General features: G+C 46.0%; 1 protein-coding gene across 12 annotated transcripts in view; it reads right to left on the reverse strand.

Moving 5' to 3' along the window:
- Positions 1 to 25,532, reverse strand: part of AADAT (aminoadipate aminotransferase) — a 193,906-nt gene that overhangs the window by 113,327 nt on the left and 55,047 nt on the right. For all 12 annotated transcript variants that reach the window (XM_078771730.1, XM_078771725.1, XM_078771728.1 and 9 more), the window contains one exon: positions 16,270 to 16,402. In XM_078771730.1, the coding sequence (XP_078627856.1) occupies positions 16,270 to 16,402 (133 nt within the window). The remainder of the gene's footprint in view (positions 1 to 16,269; positions 16,403 to 25,532) is intronic.

A 25,532-nucleotide genomic window follows, 5' to 3' on the forward strand; every position in this document is an offset into this window, starting at 1 on the left:
GAAGATTGATTTACCAAGATTGAACAAGATAACCCTGATGAAATCAGTTTCTGCCATAGAGAAGATTGATTTACCAAGATTGAGCAAGATAACCCTGATGAAATCAGTTTCTGCCATAGAGAAGATTGATTTACCATGATTGAGCAAGATAACCCTGATGAAATCAGTTTCTGCTACAGAGAAGATGGATTGACCAAGATAACCTGATGAAATCAGTTTCTGTGATAGAGAAGATTGATTGACCAAGATTGACCAAGATAACCCTGATGAAAACAGTTTCTGCCATAGAGAAGATCGATTGACCAAGATACCCTTGATGAAAACAGTTTCTGCCATAGAGAAGATTGATTGACCAAGATTGACCAAGATAACCTTGATGAAATCAGTTTCTGCCATAGAGAAGATTGATTGACCAAGATTGAGCAAGATAACCCTGATGAAATCAGCTTCTGCTACAGAGAAGATGGATTGACCAAGATTGACCAAGATAACCCTGATGAAATCAGTTTCTGCAACAGAGAAGATGGATTGACCAAGATTGACCAAGAGAACCCTGATGAAATCAGTTTCTGCTATATAAAAGATTGATTGACCAAGATTGAGCAAGATAACCTGATGAAATCAGTTTCTGCCATAGAGAAGATGGATTGACCAATATTGACCAAGATAACCTGATGAAATCAGTTTCTGCTATATAAAAGATTGATTGACCAAGATTGAGCAAGATAACCTGATGAAATCAGTTTCTGCTACAGAGAAGATGGATTGACCAAGATTGAGCAAGATAACCCTGATGAAAACAGTTTCTGCCATAGAGAAGATTGATTGACCAAGATTGAGCAAGATAACCCTGATGAAATCAGTTTCTGTGATAGAGAAGATTGATTGACCAAGATTGACCAAGATAACCCTGATGAAATCAGCTTCTGCCATAGAGAAGATTGAATAACCAAGATTGAGCAAGTTAACCCTGATGAAATCAGCTTCTGCCATAGAGAAGATTGATTGACCAAGATTGAGCAAGATAACCCTGATGAAAACAGTTTCTGCCATAGAGAAGATTGATTGACCAAGATTGAGCAAGATAACCCTGATGAAATCAGTTTCTGCAACAGAGAAGATGGATTGACCAAGATTGACCAAGAGAACCCTGATGAAATCAGTTTCTGCTATATAAAAGATTGATTGACCAAGATTGAGCAAGATAACCTGATGAAATCAGTTTCTGCTACAGAGAAGATGGATTGACCAAGATTGAGTAAGATAACCTGATGAAATCAGTTTCTGCTACAGAGAAGATGGATTGACCAAGATTGAGTAAGATAACCCTGATGAAAACAGTTTCTGCCATAGAGAAGATCGATTGACCAAGATACCCTTGATGAAAACAGTTTCTGCCATAGAGAAGATTGATTAACCAAGATTGACCAAGATAACCTTGATGAAATCAGTTTCTGCCATAGAGAAGATTGATTGACCAAGATTGAGCAAGATAACCCTGATGAAATCAGTTTCTGCTACAGAGAAGATGGATTGACCAAGATTGAGCAAGATAACCTGATGAAATCAGTTTCTGCTACAGAGAAGATGGATTGACCAAGATTGAGCAAGATAACCCTGATGAAATCAGTTTCTGCCATAGAGAAGATGGATTGACCAAGATTGAGCAAGATAACCCTGATGAAATCAGTTTCTGCCATAGAGAAGTTTGATTGACCAAGATTGAGTAAGATAACCCTGATGAAATCAGTTTCTGCCATAGAGAATATTGATTGACCAAGATTGAACAAGATAACCCTGATGAAATCAGTTTCTGCCATAGAGAAGATGGATTGACCAAGATTGAGCAAGATAACCCTGATGAAATCAGTTTCTGCCATAGAGAAGTTTGATTGACCAAGATTGAGCAAGATAACCCTGATGAAATCAGTTTCTGCCATAGAGAAGATGGATTGACCAAGATTGAGCAAGATAACCCTGATGAAATCAGTTTCTGCCATAGAGAAGTTTGATTGACCAAGATTGAACAAGATAACCCTGATGAAATCAGTTTCTGCCATAGAGAATATTGATTGACCAAGATTGAACAAGATAACCCTGATGAAATCAGTTTCTGCTACAGAGAAGATGGATTGACCAAGATAACCCTGATGCAATCAGTTTCTGCCATAGAGAAGATTGATTGACCAAGATTGACCAAGATAACCCTGATGAAATCAGCTTCTGCCATAGAGAAGATTGATTGACCAATATTGACCAAGATAACCCTGATGAAATCAGTTTCTGCGATATAAAAGATTGATTGACCAATATTGAGCAAGATAACCTGATGAAATCAGTTTCTGCTACAGAGAAGATGGATTGACCAAGATTGAGTAAGATAACCCTGATGAAATCAGTTTCTGCCATAGAGAAGATGGATTGACCAATATTGACCAAGATAACCTGATGAAATCAGTTTCTGCTATATAAAAGATTGATTGACCAAGATTGAGCAAGATAACCTGATGAAATCCGTTTCTGCTACAGAGAAGATGGATTGACCAAGATTGAGTAAGATAACCCTGATGCAATCAGTTTCTGCCATAGAGAAGATTGATTGACCAAGATTGACCAAGATAACCCTGATGAAATCAGCTTCTGCCATAGAGAAGATTGATTGACCAATATTGACCAAGATAACCCTGATGAAATCAGTTTCTGCGATATAAAAGATTGATTGACCAATATTGAGCAAGATAACCTGATGAAATCAGTTTCTGCTACAGAGAAGATGGATTGACCAAGATTGAGTAAGATAACCCTGATGAAATCAGTTTCTGCCATAGAGAAGATGGATTGACCAATATTGACCAAGATAACCTGATGAAATCAGTTTCTGCTATATAAAAGATTGATTGACCAAGATTGAGCAAGATAACCTGATGAAATCAGTTTCTGCTACAGAGAAGATGGATTGACCAAGATTGAGTAAGATAACCCTGATGAAATCAGTTTCTGCCATAGAGAAGATGGATTGACCAAGATTGAGCAAGATAACCTGATGAAATCAGTTTCTGCTACAGAGAAGATGGATTGACCAAGATTGAGCAAGATAACCTGATGAAATCAGTTTCTGCTACAGAGAAGATGGATTGACCAAGATTGAGCAAGATAACCCTGATGAAATCAGTTTCTGCCATAGAGAAGATGGATTGACCAAGATTGAGCAAGATAACCCTGATGAAATCAGTTTCTGCCATAGAGAAGTTTGATTGACCAAGATTGAGTAAGATAACCCTGATGAAATCAGTTTCTGCCATAGAGAATATTGATTGACCAAGATTGAACAAGATAACCCTGATGAAATCAGTTTCTGCCATAGAGAAGATGGATTGACCAAGATTGAGCAAGATAACCCTGATGAAATCAGTTTCTGCCATAGAGAAGTTTGATTGACCAAGATTGAGCAAGATAACCCTGATGAAATCAGTTTCTGCCATAGAGAAGATGGATTGACCAAGATTGAGCAAGATAACCCTGATGAAATCAGTTTCTGCCATAGAGAAGTTTGATTGACCAAGATTGAACAAGATAACCCTGATGAAATCAGTTTCTGCCATAGAGAATATTGATTGACCAAGATTGAACAAGATAACCCTGATGAAATCAGTTTCTGCTACAGAGAAGATGGATTGACCAAGATAACCCTGATGAAATCAGTTTCTGCTACAGAGAAGATGGATTGACTAAGATTGACCAAGATAACCTGATGAAATCAGTTTCTGCCATAGAGAATATTGATTGACCAAGATTGAACAAGATAACCCTGATGAAATCAGTTTCTGCCATAGAGAATATTGATTGACCAAGATTGAACAAGATAACCCTGATGAAATCAGTTTCTGCCATAGAGAATATTGATTGACCAAGATTGAACAAGATAACCCTGATGAAATCAGTTTCTGCCATAGAGAATATTGATTGACCAAGATTGAACAAGATAACCCTGATGAAATCAGTTTCTGCTACAGAGAAGATGGATTGACCAAGATAACCCTGATGAAATCAGTTTCTGCTACAGAGAAGATCGATTGACTAAGATAACCCTGATGAAATCAGTTTCTGCCACAGAGAAGATTGATTGACGAAGATAACCCTGATGAAATCAGTTTCTGCCATAGAGAAGATTGATTTACCAAGATTGAACAAGATAACCCTGATGAAATCAGTTTCTGCCATAGAGAAGATTGATTTACCAAGATTGAGCAAGATAACCCTGATGAAATCAGTTTCTGCCATAGAGAAGATTGATTTACCATGATTGAGCAAGATAACCCTGATGAAATCAGTTTCTGCTACAGAGAAGATGGATTGACCAAGATAACCTGATGAAATCAGTTTCTGTGATAGAGAAGATTGATTGACCAAGATTGACTAAGATAACCCTGATGAAAACAGTTTCTGCCATAGAGAAGATCGATTGACCAAGATACCCTTGATGAAAACAGTTTCTGCCATAGAGAAGATTGATTGACCAAGATTGACCAAGATAACCTTGATGAAATCAGTTTCTGCCATAGAGAAGATTGATTGACCAAGATTGAGCAAGATAACCCTGATGAAATCAGCTTCTGCTACAGAGAAGATGGATTGACCAAGATTGACCAAGATAACCCTGATGAAATCAGTTTCTGCAACAGAGAAGATGGATTGACCAAGATTGACCAAGAGAACCCTGATGAAATCCGTTTCTGCTATATAAAAGATTGATTGACCAAGATTGAGCAAGATAACCTGATGAAATCAGTTTCTGCCATAGAGAAGATGGATTGACCAATATTGACCAAGATAACCTGATGAAATCAGTTTCTGCTATATAAAAGATTGATTGACCAAGATTGAGCAAGATAACCTGATGAAATCAGTTTCTGCTACAGAGAAGATGGATTGACCAAGATTGAGTAAGATAACCTGATGAAATCAGTTTCTGCTACAGAGAAGATGGATTGACCAAGATTGAGTAAGATAACCCTGATGAAATCAGTTTCTGCCATAGAGAAGATGGATTGACCAAGATTGAGCAAGATAACCCTGATGAAATCAGTTTCTGCTGCAGAGAAGATGGATTGACCAAGATTGAGTAAGATAACCCTGATGAAATCAGTTTCTGCCATAGAGAAGATGGATTGACCAAGATAACCCTGATGAAAGCAGTTTCTGCCATAGAGAAGATGGATTGACCAAGTTTGAGCAAGATAACCCTGATGAAATCAGTTTCTGCCATAGAGAAGATCGATTGACCAAGATTGAACAAGACAACCCTGATGAAATCAGTTTCTGCGACAGAGAAGATGGATTGACCAAGATTGAACAAGATAACCCTGATGAAATCAGCTTCTGCCATAGAGAAGATCGATTGACTCAGATAACCCTGATGAAATCAGTTTCTGCTACAGAGGAGATGGATTGACTAAGATTGACCAAGATAACCTGATGAAATCAGTTTCTGCTATTGAGAAGATTGATTGACTAAGATAACCCTGATGAAATCAGTTTCTGCCATAGAGAAGATCGATTGACTAAGACTAGGGCATGCCCGTACTATATATATATCTAAAATTATATCCCCCCCCTCTATTTACATGAAATGGTTTGGTCCAAAGCGAACGGCTTGCGAGTACGGTGACAATCCCCCCCCTCTATTTACATGAAATGGTTTGGTCCAAAGCGAACGGCTTGCGGAGTTTGGTAAAGACAAATCGCAGTTACGATGAATCGCAAATTAGTTTTAATTAGTTTTAAAACATAGTTTAACGCCAACATAGTTTGCCAACGTGAAATAAATGAATACGCTCTCAAATGTGCCGTCCGAGGCAGAGTCTGTTCGCCACGTTCGGCACACGTGATAGCTCGCTGCTCTCTGATTGGTTGAATCGTTTTTTGGACATAGCTCGGTAACTACTTCTCCGATTAATATGTCGCAAATTAGTTTTAATTAGTTTTAAAACATAGTTTAACGCCAACATAGTTTGCCAACGTGAAATAAATGAATACGCTCTCAAATGTGCCGTCCGAGGCAGAGTCTGTTCGCCACGTTCGGCACACGTGATAGCTCGCTGCTCTCTGATTGGTTGAATCGTTTTTTGGACATAGCTCGCTAACTACTTGTCCGATTAATATGAAACCTTGAAAAGGCACATCCTCGGGTCCCCAGCAATATACCTGGCAAGTTTAAAGTATATCGGACCCGTGGTTGTCGAGAAACAGCGGTCACAGACATACAGAGATTACTGGAATTATAGATAGACTAGGGCATGCCCGTACTATATATATATCTAAAATTATATCCCCCCCCCCTCTATTTACATGAAATGGTTTGGTCCAAAGCGAACGGCTTGCGAGTACGGTGACAATCCCCCCCCTCTATTTACATGGAATGGTTTGGTCCAAAGCGAACGGCTTGCGAGTACGGTGACAATCCCCCCCCTCTATTTACATGAAATGGTTTGGTCCAAAGCGAACGGCTTGCGGAGTTTGGTAAAGAAATCGCCATAGCGTGCACAAACGCGCAGGAAAGCGAAAGAATCGCAAATTAGTTTTAATTAGTTTTAAAACATAGTTTAACGCCAACATAGTTTGCCAACGTGAAATAAATGAATACGCTCTCAAATGTGCCGTCCGAGGCAGAGTCTGTTCGCCACGTTCGGCACACGTGATAACTCGCTGCTCTCTGATTGGTTGAATCGTTTTTTGGACATAGCTCGGTAACTACTTGTCCGATTAATATGAAACCTTGAAAAGGCACATCCTCGGGTCCCCAGCAATATACCTGGCAAGTTTCAAGTATATCGGACCCGTGGTTGTCGAGAAACAGCGGTCACAGACAAACACACAGACATACACACATACACACACACACACACACACACACAGAGATTACTGGAATTATAGATAGATAACCCTGATGAAATCAGTTTCTGCCATAGAGAAGATTGATTTACCAAGATTGAGCAAGATAACCCTGATGAAATCAGTTTCTGCTACAGAGAAGATGGATTGACCAAGATAACCTGATGAAATCAGTTTCTGCGATAGAGAAGATTGATTGACTAAGATTGACCAAGATAACCTGATGAAATCAGTTTCTGCTATGGAGAAGATTGATTGACCAAGATAACCCTGATGAAATCAGCTTCTGCCATAGAGAAGATTGATTGACCAAGATTGAGCAAGATAACCCTGATGAAATCAGTTTCTGCTACAGAGAAGATGGATTGACCAAGATTGCACAAGATAACCCTGATGAAATCAGTTTCTGCCATGGAGAAGATTGATTGACTAAGATTGAGTAAGATAACCCTGATGAAATCAGCTTCTGCCATAGAGAAGATTGATTGAACAAGATTGACCAAAATAACCCTGATGAAATCAGTTTCTGCCATAGAGAAGATGGATTGACCAATATTGACCAAGATAACCCTGATGAAATCAGTTTCTGCTACAGAGAAGATGGATTGACCAAGATTGCGCAAGATATTGATTGACTAAGATTGAGTAAGATAACCCTGATGAAATCAGTTTCTGCTACAGAGAAGATGGATTGACCAAGACTGCGCAAGATAACCCTGATGAAATCAGCTTCTGCCATAAAGAAGATTGATTGACCAAGATTGACCAAAATAACCCTGATGAAATCAGTTTCTGCCATAGAGAAGATGGATTGACCAATATTGACCAAGATAACCCTGATGAAATCAGTTTCTGCTATATAAAAGATTGATTGACCAAGATTGAGCAAGATAACCTGATGAAATCCGTTTCTGCTACAGAGAAGATGGATTGACCAAGATTGGGTAAGATAACCCTGATGCAATCAGTTTCTGCCATAGAGAAGATTGATTGACCAAGATTGACCAAGATAACCCTGATGAAATCAGTTTCTGCTATATAAAAGATTGATTGACCAATATTGAGCAAGATAACCTGATGAAATCAGTTTCTGCTACAGAGAAGATGGATTGACCAAGATTGAGTAAGATAACCCTGATGAAATCAGTTTCTGCCATAGAGAAGATGGATTGACCAATATTGACCAAGATAACCTGATGAAATCAGTTTCTGCTATATAAAAGATTGATTGACCAAGATTGAGCAAGATAACCCGATGAAATCAGTTTCTGCTACAGAGAAGATGGATTGACCAAGATTGAGTAAGATAACCCTGATGAAATCAGTTTCTGCCATAGAGAAGATGGATTGACCAAGATTGAGCAAGATAACCTGATGAAATCAGTTTCTGCTACAGAGAAGATGGATTGACCAAGATTGAGCAAGATAACCTGATGAAATCAGTTTCTGCTACAGAGAAGATGGATTGACCAAGATTGAGCAAGATAACCCTGATGAAATCAGTTTCTGCCATAGAGAAGATGGATTGACTAAGATTGAGCAAGATAACCCTGATGAAATCAGTTTCTGCCATAGAGAAGTTTGATTGACCAAGATTGAGTAAGATAACCCTGATGAAATCAGTTTCTGCCATAGAGAATATTGATTGACCAAGATTGAACAAGATAACCCTGATGAAATCAGTTTCTGCCATAGAGAATATTGATTGACCAAGATTGAACAAGATAACCCTGATGAAATCAGTTTCTGCTACAGAGAAGATGGATTGACCAAGATAACCCTGATGAAATCAGTTTCTGCTACAGAGAAGATGCATTGACTAAGATTGACCAAGATAACCTGATGAAATCAGTTTCTGCTATGGAGAAGATCGATTGACTAAGATAACCCTGATGAAATCAGTTTCTGCCATAGAGAAGATTGATTGACTAAGATAACCCTGATGAAATCAGTTTCTGCCATAGAGAAGATTGATTTACCAAGATTGAACAAGATAACCCTGATGAAATCAGTTTCTGCCATAGAGAAGATTGATTTACCAAGATTGAGCAAGATAACCCTGATGAAATCAGTTTCTGCCATAGAGAAGATTGATTTACCATGATTGAGCAAGATAACCCTGATGAAATCAGTTTCTGCTACAGAGAAGATGGATTGACCAAGATAACCTGATGAAATCAGTTTCTGTGATAGAGAAGATTGATTGACCAAGATTGACCAAGATAACCCTGATGAAATCAGCTTCTGCCATAGAGAAGATTGAATAACCAAGATTGAGCAAGTTAACCCTGATGAAATCAGCTTCTGCCATAGAGAAGATTGATTGACCAAGATTGAGCAAGATAACCCTGATGAAAACAGTTTCTGCCATAGAGAAGATTGATTGACCAAGATTGAGCAAGATAACCCTGATGAAATCAGTTTCTGCAACAGAGAAGATGGATTGACCAAGATTGAGCAAGATAACCCTGATGAAATCAGTTTCTGCTATATAAAAGATTGATTGACCAAGATTGAGCAAGATAACCTGATGAAATCAGTTTCTGCTACAGAGAAGATGGATTGACCAAGATTGAGTAAGATAACCTGATGAAATCAGTTTCTGCTACAGAGAAGATGGATTGACCAAGATTGAGTAAGATAACCCTGATGAAAACAGTTTCTGCCATAGAGAAGATCGATTGACCAAGATACCCTTGATGAAAACAGTTTCTGCCATAGAGAAGATTGATTAACCAAGATTGACCAAGATAACCTTGATGAAATCAGTTTCTGCCATAGAGAAGATTGATTGACCAAGATTGAGCAAGATAACCCTGATGAAATCAGCTTCTGCTACAGAGAAGATGGATTGACCAAGATTGACCAAGATAACCCTGATGAAATCAGTTTCTGCAACAGAGAAGATGGATTGACCAAGATTGACCAAGAGAACCCTGATGAAATCAGTTTCTGCTATATAAAAGATTGATTGACCAAGATTGAGCAAGATAACCTGATGAAATCAGTTTCTGCTACAGAGAAGATGGATTGACCAAGATTGAGTAAGATAACCTGATGAAATCAGTTTCTGCTACAGAGAAGATGGATTGACCAAGATTGAGTAAGATAACCCTGATGAAATCAGTTTCTGCCATAGAGAAGATGGATTGACCAAGATTGAGCAAGATAACCCTGATGAAATCAGTTTCTGCCATAGAGAAGATGGATTGACCAAGATTGAGCAAGTTAACCCTGATGAAATCAGCTTCTGCCATAGAGAAGATTGATTGACCAAGATTGAGCAAGATAACCCTGATGAAAACAGTTTCTGCCATAGAGAAGATTGATTGACCAAGATTGAGCAAGATAACCCTGATGAAATCAGTTTCTGTGATAGAGAAGATTGATTGACCAAGATTGACCAAGATAACCCTGATGAAATCAGCTTCTGCCATAGAGAAGATTGAATAACCAAGATTGAGCAAGTTAACCCTGATGAAATCAGCTTCTGCCATAGAGAAGATTGATTGACCAAGATTGAGCAAGATAACCCTGATGAAAACAGTTTCTGCCATAGAGAAGATTGATTGACCAAGATTGAGCAAGATAACCCTGATGAAATCAGTTTCTGCAACAGAGAAGATGGATTGACCAAGATTGACCAAGAGAACCCTGATGAAATCAGTTTCTGCTATATAAAAGATTGATTGACCAAGATTGAGCAAGATAACCTGATGAAATCAGTTTCTGCTACAGAGAAGATGGATTGACCAAGATTGAGTAAGATAACCTGATGAAATCAGTTTCTGCTACAGAGAAGATGGATTGACCAAGATTGAGTAAGATAACCCTGATGAAAACAGTTTCTGCCATAGAGAAGATCGATTGACCAAGATACCCTTGATGAAAACAGTTTCTGCCATAGAGAAGATTGATTAACCAAGATTGACCAAGATAACCTTGATGAAATCAGTTTCTGCCATAGAGAAGATTGATTGACCAAGATTGAGCAAGATAACCCTGATGAAATCAGCTTCTGCTACAGAGAAGATGGATTGACCAAGATTGACCAAGATAACCCTGATGAAATCAGTTTCTGCAACAGAGAAGATGGATTGACCAAGATTGACCAAGAGAACCCTGATGAAATCAGTTTCTGCTATATAAAAGATTGATTGACCAAGATTGAGCAAGATAACCTGATGAAATCAGTTTCTGCTACAGAGAAGATGGATTGACCAAGATTGAGTAAGATAACCTGATGAAATCAGTTTCTGCTACAGAGAAGATGGATTGACCAAGATTGAGTAAGATAACCCTGATGAAATCAGTTTCTGCCATAGAGAAGATGGATTGACCAAGATTGAGCAAGATAACCCTGATGAAATCAGTTTCTGCCATAGAGAAGATGGATTGACCAAGATTGAGCAAGATAACCCTGATGAAATCAGTTTCTGCTACAGAGAAGATGGATTGACCAAGATTGAGTAAGATAACCCTGATGAAATCAGTTTCTGCCATAGAGAAGATGGATTGACCAAGATAACCCTGATGAAAGCAGTTTCTGCCATAGAGAAGATGGATTGACCAAGATTGAGCAAGATAACCCTGATGAAATCAGTTTCTGCCATAGAGAAGATCGATTGACCAAGATTGAACAAGACAACCCTGATGAAATCAGTTTCTGCGACAGAGAAGATGGATTGACCAAGATTGAACAAGATAACCCTGATGAAATCAGCTTCTGCCATAGAGAAGATCGATTGACTCAGATAACCCTGATGAAATCAGTTTCTGCTACAGAGAAGATGGATTGACTAAGATTGACCAAGATAACCTGATGAAATCAGTTTCTGCTATGGAGAAGATTGATTGACCAAGATAACCCTGATGAAATCAGTTTCTGCCATAGAGAAGATCGATTGACTAAGATAACCCTGATGAAATCAGTTTCTGCCATAGAGAAGATTGATTTACCAAGATTGAGCAAGATAACCCTGATGAAATCAGTTTCTGCTACAGAGAAGATGGATTGACCAAGATAACCTGATGAAATCAGTTTCTGCGATAGAGAAGATTGATTGACTAAGATTGACCAAGATAACCTGATGAAATCAGTTTCTGCTATGGAGAAGATTGATTGACTAAGATAACCCTGATGAAATCAGTTTCTGCCATAGAGAAGATCGATTGACTAAGATAACCCTGATGAAATCAGTTTCTGCCATAGAGAAGATTGATTGACCAAGATTTACCAAGATACCCTGATGAAATCAGTTTCTGCCATGGAGAAGATGGATTGACCAAGATTGACCAAGATAACCCTGATGAAATCAGTTTCTGCCATAGAGAAGATCGATTGACTAAGATTGTCCAAGATAACCCTGATGAAATCAGTTTCTGGCCCAAACCGGAAGCCCCAATCACCATTTCCCAATTGATCATGTTTACTAATGGCTACATCACTCCCATGCGATGATTCCTGCGACGCCATTGCAGGAATTCTGACTCCTGCTTGGCGTTATTGATGGGATACTGTTGCTATGATGGAGGTGTATGTGCCTGCGCTGTGTGCAGTCTTTTATTTTTCAAGTATTGTTCGTGGTACTGAAAAAGGGACAAATAGCGCAGCAGGGTGAGAAACATGGTGCAATCACCCAGATGGGACAAATGGTGCACAAAATGGGACAATTAGCGCACAGTAATCACACCCAGATTTCCGCAGGAGCCGTGGTGCTCTGCAAGGTGCAGGACACGGTAATCGGGTAAAACCTATTCCAAGGTGCCCAATCCATCACACAACAACAACATGCATTTTAAGGCCATTTTCCCTGCTAGAGCGGGGTTTAGCCTTGCGGTCCCCATGACAATCTTCTCCATTTTGCCCTATTTTCTGCATCTCCCCTTGTTAACCCCCTTGCCCACATTTCTTCTTCCACCATCTTTAGCCAGGTCTTTCTCGGTCTTCCCCGTCCTCTACTTCCTTCTACATTCATTTCCATCACTCCTCTCAACCAGTCACTTTCATCCTTCCTAAACACATGACCAAACCATCTCAAACTGTTCCTCTTCACAGCATCAATCACAGGCTCTATTCCCATCATCTTCCGCAATTCATCATTTGTCTTCCTCTCTCTCAACGATACTCCGCACATCCATCGAACCATTCGCATTTCCACCCTTTCCAGCCTTCGTTGCTGCTCGACGTTCATTACCCATGTCTCGCTCCCATAAATCATAACACTTCTCACACATGCAGCATACACCTTTCCCTTCAGCTTTAACGACACTCCCCTCCTCATCAGCATGCCAATCAGTTCTGGAAACTTATTCCATGCACTTCTCACTCTCGTAACCGTTGCCGAGTCTGATCCACCTTCTCCATTCAGCATGTCTCCGAGGTAGCAAAATGAAAAGAAAATTCTTCGCGACACACCCCGAACTTTCTATCCACTCTGCATTTGGGGATTTCAGCCAGATTCCCTGTCACTCACACCTGGGCAGATGGGAGCCCATCGTTCAACATTGTTTGCAAAGCTTTTGCCCATTACTTAGGATGGACTCAAACATGTCCAACATCATCCCATGTACACTGTTCATGTGGAACTCTTCTCCACCTTGGCCTTCAAAGTGTCTCGTTTGAATATTTGCTACTACCACCATGATATGCACCCATGGCATCTCCACCTGGGCCCATTCCCAACGCTTCAGCGCCACCATGGCGACCCTTCGACTCATCGCGACCACGTGCCGTATGCTCACAAGAAATGGCAATGTGCAAACGGTAAATTGCCTGTGACAGCCGGGTAGAGGGCCAACGCCTAATTGCCAACCATTTTCAGGGCCAGTTGATTCAGATAATTGGGTGAAATAAACTGGAACGATCCAGTGAAATACGGGACACCTGGCCAACCTGGAGTAAAGACTCATTTAAGCAGCTTTATTCGTCAAAGATCATTTTAGCCTAACCAGCGGCCTATCTCGAGGCCTAGCAAGTCAACACAGCTCATATCCATTCGTCTGTTGTGGACAGCTAAGATAAGCAATGAATGCCTGAAGGATGTTGGATTGACTCCAAATTTCTTTCAGTTTTGTGTTAAACAACAGTAGCAACTGTTTAAAAAGGTACGTTGGACGTTGCACAGAATACGTTGGACAGAATTGATTAAATAGTTTGTGGTTATCATTTTTACTTCCTGTAGGTGTGCTCCACGAATTGCCATGATAAGCTATTGTACACCTTAACGCAGAGTTTGTCCAAGGGCAAGGTAGAAAACCTTTTTGGGGAGGGGGAACAAATTAAGTCGCTACAACCTCCATCGTGTGACTGCTAGTCCCCCTTTAGCTGAGATTGGATAGGTAACCACCAAATGTATCGTGGTCAGACAGAAGGACGCCAAGTTGCATATTGTCACGCGGACCCTTCCGGTTAAGACCAGGGACTGCGGATGGACCAGAACGGATTTACTGGAGATGACGACCAAACACGGATTCGGCTATAAAACGCGGGAGGAAGAAGGGAAGTGGAAGCTGTGGTAAAAGCGCTTACCTGGAGCACGCCGACTGCAGCTTCGATCCTGCAGGGAATTAATGAACTCACGAACGAAAAGATTTCATGTACAAAAATAGCGATTTATTCACAGAACCCGAAACAATGAAACGCGACGGTAATCGAATAAACTAAATCCTATATTGGGATCCCACACACCGCACCTCAGAAACGAGACAAGGGAATATGAATTAAGGAAAAGAAAATGTTCGTTATGGTGTGTAAGTGGTGTGCGGTCTTATCTGTCCGTCGTCTTGTCCCCACGCGGCTCCATGCTCCGACGCACCCACGCTCTGCTAGGCCTGAGCCAACGCCCTCTCCGTTCTCACATGAGGTCCCGCCCATTCACAGCACCGAGCCTCGCTCCTGCACCACGCAGATGGTGAACCAACGACCACCAGGACCTCTCAAGACCAAGAAGAAGCGCAAGAGCTTCAAGCATGTCGAGACAGCCAGAGAGCACAAGAGAGAAAATGTCGTTCGGCGCACCCTTATATAACCTGGGTTACGACGTCAGCCTTGGCGCACCACCCAATCAGCGCCTTCCACCGAACCTCCCAGCTCCTTCCCTCCAATCACAACCTCCTGGGCATGTTGCTGTGCAGGTTCGTGATGCGACCGGCAGCAGCCATCATCGGCGGTGTCCTGGCCTGGTTTCCTGTCCGTTTTCTTCCAAAGTCATTGTCAGGGAAGGGGATTTAGTTACTGTGTGCACTGCAGAGCCTGTCTAAGTGTTTATATGGGTATGCATTGCCATAAGGGACAAAGGTTTGGCTACCAGGTTTGACACACAGGGGTTTATCTTGATCCCTACACTATCTAACACCCGAACATCCTGGTATGTTCACGGGTATACTCTTACCCGACAAACCAGACTACAACACAGAACTTATTACAAGGTAGATTCCCTATCGCGACAGACGAAGCATGTTACGTATTCAGATCTACCTGACTCTAGATATTGCTCTACCCTCCCGACATAACAATATTTTAGTATGATGGTTATGAACACATGCCTATATTTCTGCGGTCAAATCTCATTTGGTATCAAAAAAATATTGTATATATATCATCTCGGCTCATGGAAGAGCAAGGTATTAACAGTAGGATATTAACAGTAGGATTACAGGTGGAAAGGGCAAGCAAGAGAATGAACTAAAAGGAAAAGTGGAGAGGAGGAAACACATTGACCTGCATGAGGGTTCAGTTATATAGGATTAATGGGGGTAGAAAAAAAAAATCACAGGTAGGGATGGGGGAAGGTGTGAGATGTTGTATCACCAACTTGAAGCCATGAAGAGCACGACTGACCAATCTATGGAAGGTAATTGGTGCCACGAATGAGGGGAGAGGGGGACAAACTTGGTTTCGTCAAGCATGGAATTTCCATTTTTGTTTATTCCACACACCCTCCAAATTCCCAAGTTCCCTGAACCCCCAAATTCCCTAACCCTCCCTCCAGAAAAGGCTAAAATGAATCCCCTGCATAACGTACAGTATGTTATGAAGAGCATTGTCTTGTCTGTTATTTACTTCCTCGACCTTTCCCTCCTCCCATATTTCCTTTTCCCATTCCCACTATTTCCTCCCTAATCACAACCTCCTCCTTTATACCTGTCTATCCTACACCCATGACGACCACCTGACATAAAGTCATGTTGGAGGAGACTGCTGGAATTAGGGCAGTTTCGCATAGGCAACATGGGTGCTGCATGGCCTTTTCCTGTTCTTTAAGACTTTGACAAACTGCTCTCCTTGCACAATTAACACTTCGGCATAGTGATCACATTGTGAAAAGCAAACTGAAGACAGAGAAATTACAAGATGGTAGAAGTCATGCACACGACCTTGGAAAGAGCTTCCTGGCTCCCTGTAGTGATGCAGAGCTCTGTGCCACCTTGCTCCGGTTTGTTGGTCCAGGTCGGGGGGTTGTGGAGAGTCTTCTGCATCACCTTTAGCCAGTTAATAAGCTCTGGCAGACTAAGCACAAGCCACAGGAAATGAGCACACAGATCAACAAAGTGATGCAGACTGTGAAATGGTGTGCACTTGGATACCAAACATTACAAACATCCTGATGCACACACAACACGATGAAGCATATACATTAGTGTTTATGATAAATTCAGAAGTTAAATAATGTTTTATAGGGGGGAGTACACCCCCAGTCATCTTCTGCTTCTTCACCGCACTAATGGCTTGCCAACTTAAATATATCCATTTTTCTTTCAAACAATTCCTCCATTACACGAATTCACGTTTGCGGTAATCGTTTTCCAAATGTCCTTTCTCTTTTGTTGAAGACACGACCTTTTCTTTGACTGAAAAAACGTCTTAACACTCGCGATCTCCTTCAACAAATTCAGAATCTCCCAGTTCGAAAAATTATTCTTCCGGCGCTGTTTTGGACGCATGTTGTCCTTCTTCAGATCCATGCTGGAAAGCCACGTGGTTTCCGCGCATGCGCACTAAAAGTCTGCGATATTCTTCTTCCTCTTTTATGAGTTTTTATGGCGTTTTCAGAGCCGCCAGGTTCTATACAATACATGCCACGCACCTGAACCTAACAGTGTTGAAAAGAAAGTACATTGAAAAGGAGGCCTATGGGATATCCATAAAACTATATCGGTCTCCCACACGCTTTCACATAGTTTATGACCGCCTTGCACAACAGAGAATGCTTCTGGTTTAAATGACCAAAAATGACGGGCAGGTCAGACCCACCGACCCTCTCCTCTCTAACGATGTTAAATAGGAGCAACCTCGGTCCGTCATATTGGCGGCATAGCAGAAATAAGTGAGACAAGTACAGATACATTCAAAGTACACCGCCCCCATGCAAATAATTAAATATCCTACAGCGCGGCATTGCCGGGGCGCCTCCGGCGCCCGGCAATACCGCAGTGCAGCTCACTCACTCACAGAGGCTGCATTGGGAGGGAGAGGTGTACAATAATTGATTGATTAATTGTATAATTAAAATCAATGAAAGATTATCACAAAATATTTTCTTAATCAATTGGCTAATGGCATCACCAAACCACTAGTGCTTCATCCGAAGATGAATCTTTTAGAAATTTAATTAAGTAAGTCATGCATAAAAAATTAAATAATTAATTGATTAATCAATAAATAATTAATCAATTAATCAATAAATAATTAATCGATTAAATGATTAATCAATAAATCAAAAATATCCTTGATAGCCACATCACTTGGTCACTGTCATGTCCAAATATTAGCTTCTCAGCTCAAAAGGTGCCTGAGATATTGGCCAAATGAGAAAGAAAATAAATAAATGATTAATAATGAAAATAAATAAATAATAATCATTAAAAAATTAAATTATTAATCAATTCGGTCACAGAACACATAAACCACCACCATTTCATCAGAATCTGTGACTGAATATATATATATATTTTTAAGTAATTAATCGAATAATTAAATAATTAATCGATTAATTGATTAATTAATAAATAAATCAAAAATAGCCTTTGCAGCCAAATCACCTGGTCATTGGCATGTCCAAATATCAGCTTCCTAACTCAAAAGGTGCCTGAGTTAATGGTCAGAAGAGAAAAGAAATTTGATTAATTAAATAAGTACTTAATTAATCGCTAATAATTAAATAACTCCTCAATTAATTGATTAATCAAAAACAAAGGACTTTCTCACTATTGTGCTGAAATTTCAGCTTCCCAGCTCAAAGGATGGCTGAGATATCGCCCGGACAATCAAACAAGAAAACAAGAAAACAAACAAGAAAGAAAGAAAACAAACAACCAGAGTAAAAACTGAGTACTCCCTTTCAGCGTGCGTCATTGCCGAGCCCCCTTCGGTGCCCGGCAATGACGTTTTGCAATGCCTGGAGATGGCATATGAAAGGAGCAGTGTACAATAAATCTTCGGGTTCCCTTCAGACTTCGCAAGTCCCGGACAGGTGACACCCTATCACGTGAAGATACGAATTAAGGCGACAGTGCCCAAGTCTAAGCCTGGAGAGAGCCACCTGGTCTCTGCGGGACAACTGAGGGAGCCTAAAAGGGGGTGGGCACGTCTGGATTCACCCTGTAAGTGGGAGGGGGGAGGGCATGGGTGGGAGAGGGGAGGGAGGAGGGCAGGGGAGGGAGGGGGAAGGGGTGGAGGGGAGGGAGGGGGGATGGGGGGAGGGGAGGGGGGATGGGGGGAGGGGAGGTGTGGAAGGAGGAGGGAGGAGGGGAAGGAGGAGGGGAGGAGGATGGGGGGAGATGGGGGGAGAGGGGGGAGGGGGAGGTGGGGAAGGGGGTGGGAGGGGGAAGGGGATGGGGCTGGGGAGGGGAGGAGGGAGGGGAGGGGAGGGGGAGGAGGAATGGGGAGAGGAAGGAGAAGGGATGGAGAGAGGAGGGAGGTAGGGAAGGAGGTGGGAAAGGGGAGGAGGGGAAGGGGAGGGGGGATGGGGGGAGGTGGGGACGGAGGAGGGAAGGGGGAGGGAGGGGGGAAGGGGAGGAGAGGGGAGGGGTGGAGAGGGGGTGGAGGGTTGGGGGGGAGGGGAGGGAGGGGGAGGGGTGAGGAGGGGGAGGCAGGAGAGGAAGGGGGTTCATATATATGCTGGTGGGTGAATGGGGTGAATGTGGCGTTCATCACGTTTTTGCGCTAAGTGTGATGCCGATCAGGAAGAAGAAGAAGCCGTACTACCAACTTCGTACAATTCCGGAATTATTTGATTTATTTGTATTCAAATGTCTGGTGATTGTTTTTTTATTTATTTATGCGAATGTGTACTTGTATATAACTTTCATTTATTTAAAAATACTTAGGCACTATCGAGCGATTTTTTTAAAGAAAAAACTCCAAAAAAACGATCTTCTTTTTTTCACATTTTTTTTCTTTTTTGCCTAAAACTCCCAGGCACTCACTGAGGAACCTCTGAAAGTTTGACAAAGATCCGTTCAGCCATCTCTGAGAAAAATGGCGACACACAGACACACACAGACAGACATCTCTCTTATATAGTAGAAGAACGAATAAACGTTTCTCGGCAATTTCCTGTCTGTGTTATTTGGGCGGTATATGACATACTGTTCCGCAAATTTTTAATATGTCTCGGCAATTTCCTGTGTGTGCATGAATTTTCCCACTATTGCTGAAACTGTGTCTAAAACCATCGATAAAAATGAAATCAGATAGTAAATTGGAGTCGAGATATAGCTGCGATTGAGTCTCAATGGACTTTATATCACAGGCCTTTGAAAATGCATTTTTCAAATGGGTCACACACACACGGGAGAGTGGGTCACAACACACACGGGGGAGTGGGTCACACACACACGGGGGAGTGGGTCACACACACAAGGGGGAGTGGGTTACACACACACGGGGAAGTGGGTCACACACCGGGGAGTCGGTCACACACAGGGGATGGGAGTGGGTCACTCACAGGGGAGTGGGTCACACACAGGGGAGTGTATTACACACACTGGAGAGGGGGAGTGGAATCACTCTTGGGGGGAGGGGGAGAGGATCACGACGTTCATTGGTGGTCTCGTTCTGTTCCCTCATTCTTTTATTCATTTTGTAAATGGCAGTTACAAATGACCCTCATGCATATCATTGAGACAGCGCTGACATAAGGAAGCAGGAATTACCACCCACATGCCCCACATTACGCAACCTTGAGCTAAAGACAGCATAATCTTTGGGCTGTAGCGGTTACCGCTGGATGCACACAATCGCCTTGCACCGGCCAGAACACGGCCAGACGCGCCTCTCCCAGGCATGCCCGGACTCACTGTTCCCGGGCACGCCCGAACCTCCCGGGCATGCCCGCTATCGCCTTTTCAGGGCTCGCCCAGAGCGTCCGGGCATGCCCGCTATTCGCCTTTCCAGGGCTCGCCCAGAGCGTCCGGGCATGCCCAGCCTCGACATGCCAGGCCGCAGCCAAACACGCCCGGGCAGGTCCAGACTCGCCTTTCCAAGGCTCGCCCTTGACACCCGGGCATGCCCGGTATAAGCTTTTGCCGGGCAAACTTCCCGACATAAATGTGTATATATATTGCTGCCCGATAAACGGGCTTGTCAGAATACCTGAGCTGTTTTTGTTTCAATAAAGCAACTCGGACGAATTCCGTCTTTGGTCGCGTCAATTCTTTCGACTCGCGTTGGAGCGCAGTTTCTTCATTGGTGACCTACCGACATGGATACGGCAGTGACGCTTAAACTGCCTACCTTCTGGGAGGCTCATGCGGCTGTTTGGTTCGCTCAGGCGGACTCTCAGTTCGCCCTGCGAGGCATCACCGCGGACGACACCCGCTTCCACCATGTTGTGGCGGCGCTCGGTTCCGCCACCCGCGGCCCGCGCCTTGAGCCTCCTCGCGCACCCGCCGGCTGCTGACAAATACGACGCGCTGAAGACACTCCTCCTCGACGCTTTCGCCCTCTCACCGGCAGCACGCGCACGGACGCCTGCTCGCTCTGCCCGAGCTCGGCGACACGCGCCCGTCCGAGCGAATGGACTATATGCTCTCGTTGCTCGGTGAGCACTCTCCGGATTTTCTGTTCCGCGAGCTGTTCCTTCGCCAGCTGCCTCACCCGGTACGCCTCGCCCTGGCTGGCACGTTGATCACGGATTCCCGCGCCCTCGCCAGGGAAGCCGATAAGATCTCCTCGGCGGGCCAGCACATCGGCGTGGTTACCTGGAGCCCGCCGCCGTCCGAGGCGACGCCCACGACGCCCGAGCGCCCTGCGCAGTTGGAGGCCGAACTGCCGGTGCAACTGGCGGCCGCCACGCCGCACCGCCCGCTTCCGACACGACGGCCGGGGCCTCCACCTGACCGGGCGTGGTGTTATTACCACGCCAGGTTCGGACACAAGGCTCGGACGTGCCGGCCCCCGTGCACTTTCGGCAGGTCGGGAAACGGCCGGGCCGGCATTCATTCCCAGCCATGAGCGCCGGCCACTCGGGCAACTTGCTGTTTATTCGGGACAAAGCGTCTGGGCGGCGTTTCCTGTGTGACACCGGCGCCAAACTGAGCGTCATACCCGCCTCCGAGCAGGACAGGCGGGACGCCGTTTGCGGCCCCTCTTTGTCGCTGCTAATGGCTCGGCCATACGCACTTTCGGCCCACGCGTCGTCACCCTCTGCTTCGGCAGCCAGCGTTTTCAATGGACTTTTGTGACCGCCTGCGTCCCCATGGCTTTGTTGGCGCCGACTTCCTCTGCGCGCACGGGCTGCTGGTCGACGTCAAACGTCGTCGCCTTGTCACGCCGAGACTTCAGCTCCCTGGCGTGCACGATGAGCAGCTCTGCGCCGACCGAACTGGTGTGCGCCCTCCCGGCAGCGAACGAGTGAGTTCGCTCGCCTGCTCGCGGAATTCCCGGCCCTCACGCGGCCGACGTTTTCGGCCGTCGCGGTGCGGCACGGGATCGAGCACCACATACCCATTACGGGCCCGCCGGTCTATGCCAGGGCCCGCCGCCTCGACCCGGCCTAGCTCGCCATGGCTAAGGCCGAGTTCGACGCGTTGGAGCACCTCGGCATCGTGCGGCGCTCCGATAGCGCGTGGGCCTCGCCACTGCACATCGTGCCAAAGCCGGGGGGTGGATGGCGCCCGTGTGGCGACTACCGCCGTCTCAACGACGCTACCACCCCCGACAGGTACCCGATCCCGCATATTCAGGACTTTTCCGCCCGTTTGGCGGGACGGGTCATCTTTTCGAAAATTGACCTGATACGGGGCTACCACCAGGCACCTGTCCGGGCGGCCGACGTCCCAAAGACGGCCGTCATCATGCCGTTCGGCCTGTTCGAATTTTTGCGGATGCCGTTTGGCCTCAAGAACGCGGCCCAGGCGTTCCAGCGCTTGATGGACGGCGTGCTGCGCGACCTGCCGTTTCTTTTTGTCTATCTGGACGATATCCTCGTCGCCAGCACGTCCCGCGCCGAGCACCTCCTCCACCTCCGAACACTGTTCGGTCGCCTCAGCGAGCACGGCTTAATTGTCAACCCGGTCAAATGCCACTTCGGCGCGACGACCGTTGACTTTTTGGGCCACCGCATCACCAAGACCGGGGCCGTGCCGCTGCCGACCAAGGTCGAGGCCATCATCACGTTCCCGCTTCCCCGTTCCATCAAGGCCCTCCAAGAGTTCCTCGGCATGGTGAATATTTATCACCGATTCGTGCCCCGCGCTGCTCAGCTCATGCGGCCCCTTTATGAGGCCCTCCGGGGCAAGCCGGCCAAGCATGACATTGTTTAGTCCACGGCCATGGACGCGGCCTTCGCCAGCGCCAAAAGGGCCCTCCCCGACGCAACGCTGCTGGCTCACCCGGTGCTCAACGTGCCCATTGCCCTCACTACGGACGCCTCCAACTACGCGGTGGGCGCCGTCCATGAGCAATGGGTGGACGGGGTTTGGCAGCCACTCACTTTTTTCAGCCGGCAACTCCGGCCGAACGAGTTAAACTACAGCACGTTCGACCGCGAGCTGCTCGGGCTATTCCTGGCCGTTCGCCATTTCTGACACCTCCTGGAGGGCCGCCCGTTCACGGCTTTCGTCGACCACAAGCCGTTGGTCTACGCAATGGCTAAGGTCACGGAGCCGTGGTCGGCCCGCCAGCAGCGCCACCTCTCCGCCGTGTTGGAGTTCACCACGGACATCCGGCACGGCGCCGGCAAAGACAACGCCGTGGCCGACTGTCTTTCTCGGGCCAGCGCGAACGCGGTCCACCTCGACGTGGACTTGACGCTCATGGCGGCCGACCAGACCACCGACGCCTCGGTGCAGGCACTCCGTGCGGAGGACACGGGCCTCCGCCTGGCCGACATTCCCTTCGCGGGCACCGTCCTGCTCTGCGACGTCTCCCAGGGCCAGCCTCGCCCCATCGTGCCCGTTTCCTGGCAGCGCCGCATCTTCGCCTCCATCCACGGCCTTTCTCACCCGGGCCGGAAAGCTTCTCAGAAGCTGGTGTCGGCGCGTTTCGTCTGGCACGGCCTTCGACGAAACATCCGCGACTGGGCCAACGCCTGCACGGCCTGCCAGCGGGTCAAGGTCCACCGCCACACCCAGGCCCCGCTGGCACCTTTCGCCGTGCCTGAACGGCGTTTCGACCACGTCCACGTGGACCTGGTGGGTCCCCTGCCCCCCTCGCGGGGGTTCACCCACCTGCTCACCATGGTGGACAGGACCACCAGGTGGCCGGAGGCCGTGCCCCTCGCCTCCACCACCACCGCCGACGTGGCGCAGGCGTTCATCGCCACCTGGGTAGCGCGCTTCGGCGCACCAGTGGACATCTCGTCCGACCGCGGCCCACAGTTCACGTCTGAGCTTTGGGGCGCGGTCGCCCGTTCGTTGGGGGTCACGCTGCACCGCACCACGGCCTACCACCCCCAAGCCAACGGGTTGTGCGAGCGGTTTCACCGCTCCATGAAGGCCGCACTCATGGCCGGCCTTCAGGACGACAGTTGGGTCGACCGGCTGCCGTGGGTCCTTTTGGGCCTTCGCACGGCCCCCAAGGAAGACCTCCAGGCGTCCGCCGCCGAGCTCGTCTACGGCCAGCCGCTCCGCGTCCCGGGCGAATTCGTGCCCGACGCTACCAGTCCCTGGTACGCCGCTCGCCAGCGCTCGGACCTCCAGGAGGCCGCCCGACGATTTGCCCCCGTGCCGACGTCCCGCCACGGTGGCCCCCAGTCCTACGTCCCCCCCGGCGCTTCGCACAGCGGAGTACGTCTTTGTGCGTCATGACGTGCACCGGGGGCCACTCCGGCCGCCATACGATGGGCCCTTCCGGGTCCTGCGACGGGGCGACAAGTCTTTCATCGTCGACTTCGGCGGCCGGCCGGACCGGATTTCTGTGGACCGCCTCAAACCGGTGCACATGGACGTCGACCGACCACCATGGTTGGCCCTTCCTCCGCGGCGAGGCCGCCCCCCGTCCACAGTTCCCCCCGCTCGACCACCCACCACCACGTCGGACCCCTCCCCACGACCCTCCAGGGGTCGCTTCGGCCGGGTCATCCGGACCCCCGTTAAATTGACCCTGCCGGTCGGTGCAGGTCGATTCTGGAGGGGCGTGTGTAGCGGTTACCGCTGGATGCACACAATCGCCTTGCACCGGCCAGAACACGGCCAGACGCGCCTCTCCCGGGCATGCCCGGACTCACTGTTCCCGGGCACGCCCGAACCTCCCGGGCACGCCCGGTCTCGTCTTTCCCGGGCATGCCCGCTCTCGCCTTTCCAGGGCTCGCCCAGAGCATCCGGGCATGCCCGCTATCGCCTTTTCAGGGCTCGCCCAGAGCGTCCGGGCATGCCCGCTATCGCCTTTACAGGGCTCGCCCAGAGCGTCCGGGCACGCCCAGCCTCGACTTGCCAGGCCGCAGCCAAACACGCCCGGGCAGGTCCAGACTCGCCTTTCCAAGGCTCGCCCTTGACACCCGGGCATGCCCGGTATAGCTTTTGCCGGGCAAACTTCCCGACATAAATGTGTATATATATTGCTGCCCGATAAACGGGCTTGTCAGAATACCTGAGCTGTTTTGTTTCAATAAAGCAACTCGGACGAATTCCGTCTTTGGTCGCGTCAATTCTTTCGACTCGCGTTGGAGCGCAGTTTCTTCAGGGCGGTGTATAATAGCTACAAACGAAACAGGCATTACCTGGTTTCCTTTGCTTGAGTTGTAATCAAAATATACCTTTGTGTCTTCAAAAAGTAATTTATGATCGAAGACGTGTTGATTCAGTCTTAAAATGCACATCAGTCATGGGTGACTTCATTTTTGTACATTTTTGAATTACTGTATTGTTTAATTCCATGGTTGGAAAAGAGTTGACTCGCTTTAAACACACTCTGTATATACACACCAGGAATGTGTAAATATATAATTAGACTTAGGTTCGATCCCAAACTTCAGCATTCAGTCGCTGTACTTTTACTAAGCAATAATATAAATAACGAAGTCCTGGGAACGTTATCTCCTCTCCTTCCTCTCTCTCCTTCCCCTCTCTCTTTCCCCTCTCTCCTTCCCCTCTCTCCTTCCCATGCCCACATCTCGTCGGACCAGTCGACACATTCAAAATGGCTGTTGGAATACATTTCACTGATTTTCTCTTTAGCTGAAACTGAGACTTGAACT

The sequence above is a fragment of the Myxine glutinosa genome, chromosome 2, assembly GCF_964187855.1.
Source record: "Myxine glutinosa chromosome 2, kmMyxGlut1.1, whole genome shotgun sequence".
Classification (NCBI taxonomy): domain Eukaryota; kingdom Metazoa; phylum Chordata; class Myxini; order Myxiniformes; family Myxinidae; genus Myxine; species Myxine glutinosa.